The sequence below is a fragment of the Poeciliopsis prolifica genome, unplaced genomic scaffold, assembly GCF_027474105.1.
Source record: "Poeciliopsis prolifica strain line A6 unplaced genomic scaffold, Auburn_PproV2 SCAFFOLD192, whole genome shotgun sequence".
In the NCBI taxonomy this organism is placed as follows: Eukaryota; Metazoa; Chordata; class Actinopteri; order Cyprinodontiformes; family Poeciliidae; genus Poeciliopsis; species Poeciliopsis prolifica.
In genome coordinates this window covers 73,376-81,672 of record NW_026562567.1, presented here as the reverse complement: position 1 = coordinate 81,672, position 8,297 = coordinate 73,376, and the positions used below count along the sequence as shown (strand labels likewise).

The following is an 8,297-nucleotide window of genomic DNA, read 5'->3' as shown; positions in this document are numbered from 1 at the left end:
GCAGGCTGCAGCGCCTGCCAGTCGCTGCCGAGGGCAGCAAAAGTTCACACTGGGTTAGAAAAACATTTTATTTCATGATTTCATCCCATCATCCGTCTGATGACATCATCACACGAGTTCTGCACAACATGGCGGCTCCGCTCATGAAACTGAGCGGAACTGCTTCATAAAATCCACAGGGTCAGAGTTCTAGTGGGCTGAGGCCAGGGGTCACCTCAGGGCAGGGAGGTGAGGTCAGAGTCAGAGCGGTCCTCCAGGTGTTAGGAGCAGCTGATGTTCTCCAGGTGCTGCTCCTCTGCCGCCATGGCGGCGGCCTGCAGCGTCTCCGTGTCGCTCTGCAGCGGGTTCAGCTGCTTCCTCTCGCTGTGCATGTTGTTCTCATGGCGCTTCAGGTCCGACGCCTGGAACAGCAGAGACGTGGGTCAGAACCGCTCAGTCCAGCGGTCTTGGTGTGAATGGCAGAAACCCTACTAGGCATATGAATACTTCTGGCCTCACCTGTACATAAACTAATTTACTTGGCTGTTTTGTTAGTTGAAGTTCAACATTGTTGAAGTTTTTATCATTAGCTGGTTTTGAGACGTTTCTATTCATGCTCTTATTTTGAAATTTACGCAGCACTTCCACTTCCTCTCAACACCGTCTCCACCTGTAATGCATCACAGCAAATGACTCTGCTGCTGTTAATCAGTCGGCCTTCTATCACCTGAAGAACATACCCAGGATTAGAGGACTAATGTCTCAGCCAGATCTAGAGAAACTCATCCATGTGTTTATCTTTAGTCACATTGATTATTGCAACAGCATCTTCACAGGCCTGTCCAACAAATCAATCCTCCAGCTGCAGCTGATCCAGAAGCTGCTGCTCCTGTTCTCACTAAAACCAGGAAGATAGAGACATAACAGCAGTTTTAAAGTCCCTCCACTGGCTCCCTGTAGCTCAAAGAATAGATTTTAAAATACTGTTGTTAGTTTATAAATCACTGAATGGTTTAGCACCACAATACATCAAAGATCTGCTGTTGTTGTATCAACCTTCCAGACTCTCAGGTTCTGGTTCTGGTTCTGATCTGCATCCCCAGAACCAGAACCAAGAGAGGAGAAGCAGCTTTCAGCATCTATGCACCAAACATCTGGAACAAACTTCCAGAAAACTGTAAAACAGCAGAAACCCTGACTTCCTTTAAATCTCGACTAAAAACCAGCTGATTAGTTTGATTTGAAATGTAATCAATTAAAAATGTAATGATGGAACTTGACTTAATGTATTGTTGATTCTATGTGTTTTAGTGTTTATGATGTAAAGCACTTTGAAATGCCTTGCTGCTGAAATGTGCTATATTAATAACATTTGATTGATTGATTGATTACATTAGCGACAGTTAATGTAATCAATGTAAGACAACTATAAAACTGAAACTAGTGAAATGTCTGATCCAAATTCCCTTCTGAACAGGAAGGCGTGGCCTACAGACAGCGCTATGCTAAGTTGTAGCTAATGTGCTATTGACCGTCGGTGGGTATCAACGTAGTAGAAGTTAGCGCTCTTTAGCATTAGCAGACTTGATATTTAAGGTTAGCTCTTAGGGTAATGGAACTGTTTACAATTAGCAGAGCTAACATTCATGGTTAGCACGTCATGGTTCCCGGGCCAGCCAGTACCGGTCCAGGACCGTCTGAAGAGCCGCGCTCCTAGATGACCCAGAGGAGGTCCGGAAGGACCAGAACAGAACCTTCTAGTACAAAGTCCAGAGAGCTCTGGAGGGGGGCAGAAGGTCCAGTTGCCTCACAACAGAGCTGAAACCCGGATTGTTTCTGGATCTGTCAGCTGAGGATGATCAATGAATCCTAGGTTCTTTGAAGGGAACCAGAACCATCAGCGCCGGGTCAAATTCTAATGTGAACACATGAATCCTGCTGGTTCTGCTCAAAATGAGATCAAAACTTCATTCTTGTCTCCAACTATCACTCAGATACTGATGGAGGTCAACCTGCTTTAACCTCCAGAACCAGAACCTTCACTGTGCTCTACTGGGTCTGGTACCTTGGCAAAGGCCTTGGTGCAGGACGGACAGACAAAAGGTTTCTCTCCTCTGTGTCTCCTCTCGTGGTCCTTCAGGTGAGACTTGTGTTTAAAGGCCTGCAGAGAGAGACAAGTCAGAGACGACTGACCTGGAGGTTCAATATCTGATGCCCTCCACTGGTCCCTACAGCCCTCCACTGGTCCCTACTGCCCTCCACTGGTCCCTACAGCCCTCCACTGGTCCCTACTGCCCTCCACTGGTCCCTACTGCCCTCCACTGGTCCCTACAGCCCTCCACTGGTCCCTACTGCCCTCCACTGGTCCCTACAGCCCTCCACTGGTCCCTACTGCCCTCCACTGGTCCCTACTGCCCTCCACTGGTCCATACAGCCCTCCACTGGTCCCTACTGCCCTCCACTGGTCCCTACAGCCCTCCACTGGTCCCTACTGCCCTCCACTGGTCCCTACTGCCCTCCACTGGTCCCTACAGCCCTCCACTGGTCCCTACTGCCCTCCACTGGTCCCTACTGCCCTCCACTGGTCCCTACAGCCCTCCACTGGTCCCTACAGCCCTCCACTGGTCCCTACTGCCCTCCACTGGTCCCTACTGCCCTCCACTGGTCCCTACTGCCCTCCTCTGGTCCCTACTGCCCTCCACTGGTCCCTACTGCCCTCCACTGGTCCCTACTGCCCTCCAGTGGTCCCTACTGCCCTCCAGTGGTCCCTACTGCCCTCCTCTGGTCCCTACTGCCCTCCACTGGTCCCTACTGCCCTCCACTGGTCCCTACTGCCCTCCACTGGTCCCTACTGCCCTCCACTGGTCCCTACAGCCCTCCACTGGTCCCTACTGCCCTCCACTGGTCCCTACTGCCCTCCACTGGTCCCTACAGCCCTCCACTGGTCCCTACAGCCCTCCACTGGTCCCTACTGCCCTCCACTGGTCCCTACTGCCCTCCACTGGTCCCTACAGCCCTCCACTGGTCCCTACAGCCCTCCACTGGTCCCTACAGCCCTCCACTGGTCCCTCAGGGCCTGTTTTGGCCCCCTGCTGTTTAAATAAATCAATCTGGGATCTATTACTTCTGTCTGCAGACGGTTCAGCTTCATGCTTCAGAAAAGTCAAAACCAAACCAGAGCTTTCCCATGATTCAAGTCTTCAGGATGGTGACATCATCATCAACCTCAGGTGAGCTCACCTTGTCACACATCTGGCAGGCGAAGGGTCTCTCGTTGCTGTGGACTCGCTCATGTTTCTTCAGGTCCGGAGCTCGAATGAACGACTTCCCACAAACATCACACCTGTAGGGCTTGAAGCCCGTGTGGATCTTCAGGTGTTCTGGAGCAGACAGCAGGTGGGGGCAGAGTCAGACAGCCAGTTGGTGGCGGCGCGGAAGCAGGTGTGCCAGTGTTACCTTTCAGGTGAGCGTGCGTGGTGAAGGCCTTGGAGCAGATCTCACAGGCGAATGGCCGCTCTGCTGAGTGCAACTTCTCATGTTTCCTGGGGAAAGAACAGGTGGGATCAGGTGAGGCCGGGCCGCGTGCGTGCGCTCGCCGGGCCGCGTGCGCGCGCTCGCCGGGCCGCGTGCGCGCGCTCGCCGGGCCGCGCCATGTGGACCAGGCGCCACCTTACCTGAGTCTGCTCTCGTCCAGGAAAGTCTTCCCACACACCTGGCAGGCCAGCTGCTCGCGGTGTCCGTACAGCAGGTACTCAAACTTCATGTCCGCAGCGGCGGCCGACCAGCCGGGCGCCGCCTCGTCCTTCACCTCGCCGATGCTGTCCGTGAAGGTCAGCGTCTGGGTGGCGTGATGCTCCGCCCCGAGCTCCTTAGGCTCCGCCTCCATCTCCGTCACCACGTCTTGGTCGTAGCAGGACACCTGAAAGGAGACGACAGGTTCATATGGACGGCTTCTGACAGGGAAGGTTCAAACAGCAACAGGTGTGGTGGAGCACCTTGTGAACATCCTCATTGGTCAGCTCCTTCAAGATGGCTTCCTGCACATGCAGCGCAGCGTTGGGAGACTTGTCCAGCTCCTGATTGGTGGATGCCTCCACCAGGTCGTCTGCACCCGGCGCATCATCGTGCTCGCCTAACTCCTGCGGAAGCGACCAATCAGATCGGAGGACGGCAGCTTCCGGCTGCTGATTGGCTGCTGACAGCCTTACCTCAGAGTCTGCGGCCAGCTGGGCTTCAGGGGGCAGCGCCATCTTTACGATGTCATACGGAAACTTCTCCTTGTCGTCTGACGACACGTCACGCTTCTAATGAAGCACATCATCATCATCATTCTTTGATGTCTGGCAGGTTCTCCACCTGGTGGGTCGAGCGTTACCTGGGAGCAGAGCTTGTCCAGGAAGCGGATACCGAGGATCTGTCCCGATGACATCATCAGGTTGACGTCCTTCTTCTTGACGGAGATCTTGGCCGTGTACATGTAGTTCAGGACCTCCTCGAAGATATCGGAGCGGATGAAGTCGATCTCGATGACGGACGAGTTGTCCACCTGAGGACACGGGGTCAGGTGAGAACCGGAGCATCGCGGCCCACCGATGGGCGGAGTCAGAGTGCGGTACCTCGTGCTTCTTGAAGAGCTTCTTGAAGTAGTTGGAGCAGGCGGCCAGGACGCAGCGGTGAGCGCGGAACTTGACGTCTTCGACCACCACGGCGATGTCGCAGTGCTCGCCCTCCAGCCGCTGCTCGTTCAGCAGCTTCAGGAAGATGCTCTTGTGTTCATCGTCCACGTACTTCACCGTCTCCGTCATCTGACAACCAGGGACACTAGAGGTGGTCAGTACCGGAACCAGAACCTCTGGGAACCAGGGACACTAGAGGTGGTCAGTACCGGAACCAGAACCTCTGGGAACCAGGGACACTAGAGGTGGTCAGTACCGGAACCAGAACCTCTGGGAACCAGGGACACTAGAGGTGGTCAGTACCGGAACCAGAACCTCTGGGAACCAGGGACACTAGAGGTGGACTTTAATTAACTCTCATGTTTCTGCCAAAGTCAAAGAGAACCAGGTTCTTTTCCTGGACCAGAACCACATCTCCCAGGTCCAGACTGAACTCAGCTTTGTTGCAACTTCTTCATCAGTGTTTCAGGACCAGGAATAGAACCGGGTTCTACAGAGACATGTGGTTCTGTCGGACATTGAAGATGAGGAAGAGGAGGCATCGTCCTTCTCTGCTGCTGATCGGGTTCTGATGGAACCGTCTCTGCGGAGCGACCCAGTTATTCGCTCCGACATCAGAACCAGAAGAATGTTCCGGTTCTGATCCAGCTTTTCTGCAAGCTGACAGGAAGGGGAAATCTGTCCAGAGGGTTGATCTGAGTAGGTCCAGTAGAACCGAAGATGGTTCTGCTGATGAAGCAGAACTTGCCAAGTCGGTTCTTTAGAACCACCAGAACGGCCCAACCCGACTGTTGGATCTCTGACTGCTCCAGACAGTGTCAGTTCCTCTTAGAACCGGGTCAGAACCGTCCAGAACCTGCTGGATTCTGCCCTGTGCTGCTGCTGGCGCGCGCTGTCTGCTTCCTGCTAGTCTCGCGCACTACTAATGAGACGGGCACGCGCTCGGAGCGTGTGCGCGTCCCCTGCAGAGGCAGCAGACGGTCATCAGAACTTATTGGACCAGCTGAGTCCCAGACTCATTCGGAACCGGGTTCTGATGTGGACCGGACCCGCCAAGCAGCACCGAGGCCTTCTGTGTTTACATTAACCGAACCAGACCGGGTCGACTCCGGTACCAGAAATGAGGCAGGGTTCGGGACCGTCAGAACTGGACCGGACCCGACGGGGACCAGAGTGCAGGTCTGAGGTGGAACCGAACGCTCGGACTGTGTCTCGGAACCAGAGCTGGGCTTGGAGCTCGACCCGGTTAGCTGTATGTAGCTAACATGCTAACCACTCCGATCCGGCCGGAACAGGCGTGGAGTTCGGGCCTAAAGCCCGGCTCCGGCAGAGCCGCGGGTTCCGGCTCGGTTCGGTTCGGCCGCTAAAACAAGATGGCGGCTCCGTTTTCCGCTCCGCTCCGTGCCCGAGGCGCGCGCTCCGGTGCCCGGGCCTCGCGGGCTGCGGCCCCGACACGCAGGCACGCGAGCGGCGGGGCCGCGGCCTCGGAGCGGAGCTCCGGCGGCCGGCAGCGGCTCGAGAGCGCGCAGGCAGCCCGGTCCCGAAGCGGGAGAGAGCGCGGCGGCCGGAGCGAGCTCTTACCGTGGCCGAGTCCTGTGGGTGTGTCCGCGGCCGCGAGCCGGGCCGTCCGGTCAGCAGGACGCCTGTTGTTGTTTATTGTTGTTGTTTGTGTTGCAGCGGCTGAGGACGAGCGCAGGAGGCCGCGCTTTGCGCCAGCACGCACACTCTGCGGAGGCACGCAGGCAGCGCGCCAAACTGCCCACAGCCTGACCCACACGGCGCATGCGCCACGCTGCAGCTCCGTGTCCGAGCTGGACGGTCTCGGTCGGCTCTGGAAGACCCTCAGAACCGGGTCAGAACCAGAGGGTGAACTGGTTCTGACCCGGTTCAGAACCGAACTGATCACTTCAATAAACCAAAAGAGTCATTCCAACATAAACTCGCTCCACAACAATCCCCCAGCAGAACCAGAACCAGAACCAGAATGAATCTCCAGACTTTGTATCACTTTTAATTTGGCAGATTACTCAGGTTTTTTTAAAATGCTTTATTTATCCCGAGAATGTTGTCTGAACTCAGAGCGGAGTGGACGTGAAGGCTCTCCAGTAGCAGTCCGTGCTGCATCTGTAGAGATCCAGACAGACATGGAAACCATCAGCTGCTGCTGCAGCTCTGCTAATCCACCTCCTTTGCTTTTTCTGTTCCTCTCTGCTGGCTCTTCATCTGATTAATAAAATATATTTTAAATAAAAACAAATTCAGATCTTCCCAGAAAAACAAAATACACAAATGTGTATCTGTTTGTTAATGCACTATTAATACACATGTATATTTTCAAATTTCTGTAATAATCCTGCTCAGTGTGCATTTTGATAAGTGCAGTATTAAATGTTGTCTTGTCTTTACTCTGCATATTCGTCTTCATTTTGTTTTAATATATTTGATCTGTGTGAACCTACATGCCTCCATGTCAGATCTATGTTTTCTAGAGCATGTTAGAGTTCTCAGGGTTGATTTCAGACGAATACAAAAATGAAGTAAAACGTGAAACACTTTATGATCAGTGAATTCATCTCCTATAGTTAACTAGTTTTGCTCTGAGGATTCTAGATCTATAGCGATGGATTTTCCAGGTAGATGTATCTCCTGCTGGTATCTAGTTATAAACTCACCAGTCGTTTCACTTCTGACATGATTTTGCTCCCATGAGCAAAGGAACTATAGCAACAGTGAGGAATTAAAACCTTTTAATCAGATGCCGCATATCTTGCAAACTCAGTAAATTTTATTGCGATTCTGCACCAAATAATGCGGCGCTGACGTCACATATGTTTGGCCACGCAGTGACAGCAAAATGTTTAGTTACTAAGATATAGCTTCAAGCTAAAGATTTATCTTTTTACCTAAATATGATGTTAGCGAGCTAAACGTTTAGCTTGCTAACTAAATAGTTTGAAAGTGAGAGGACAACATGTTCAAAGTATGACTTAAGAATCAAGCCCCAGACTAGTTTCTCTTATGACAGAGTAACTCGTTAGCTTTTATTTGTGTCTGGGTGAGTTCAGGCCGTTTATCGGTTAGAGGAGCCAATGATGAACCCAGATCTTTGAGGACCTTTGGTTTTGATCCGTGTGAACTGAGCAGCATTCCTCTCCTTCCATCTTTGATATTTTTGGAACTGATCCATTGATATAAAGTGGGAGTCCAAGTGATGGTCCGACCCGCACAGACAGAACCAGAACCTGACGAACCTCTGACTCCATTTGGTTCTACATCAGAACCACAGAGAAACCGTGGCTCACATCGACTCCAGAACCTCTGCATCAGTCATAATGCTCTGCTTTGATTTTAGAGAAGAGCTTTTATTTTGAAAGAACCTCCTAGTTCTGAGTGCTGTTCTTCCAAAGGAAGCAGACTTTCTCACTGCAGCCTGATTTCCTCAGGTCCAAAGCTGAGCTGAGGTTCTGAGTTCTGCAGCTGTGGTTCTCAAGCTGAGCCTGGAGAACGGTCCAGTTTGGTTCTGAATGGTGGCCCTTGTTGTCTGCAGAGAAATGATATTTTTCATCACACTTCAACTTTGTGTACTCTGTCTGGTCTTGTACTGACTGAGTAGAACCGGGCCTTTTCGGACCTCAGGTGCTG

The 8,297-nt window shown here is 52.5% G+C and overlaps 1 protein-coding gene across 1 annotated transcript; it reads right to left on the bottom strand.

Annotated features, from left to right (window-relative positions):
* Window positions 1–54: 54 nt before the first annotated feature.
* On the bottom strand, window positions 55–6,352 carry LOC129356760 (zinc finger and BTB domain-containing protein 14-like). The gene is made up of 10 exons (XM_055026319.1): window positions 6,237–6,352; window positions 4,596–4,784; window positions 4,355–4,525; window positions 4,188–4,283; window positions 3,975–4,118; window positions 3,654–3,898; window positions 3,436–3,521; window positions 3,220–3,359; window positions 2,045–2,140; window positions 55–401 (listed from the first exon to the last, which is right to left on the bottom strand). The coding sequence occupies exons 2-10, from the start codon at window positions 4,782–4,784 to the stop codon at window positions 261–263; spliced, it is 1,308 nt and encodes a 435-aa protein (XP_054882294.1). The 5' UTR covers window positions 6,237–6,352; the 3' UTR covers window positions 55–260.
* Window positions 6,353–8,297: the final 1,945 nt, after the last annotated feature.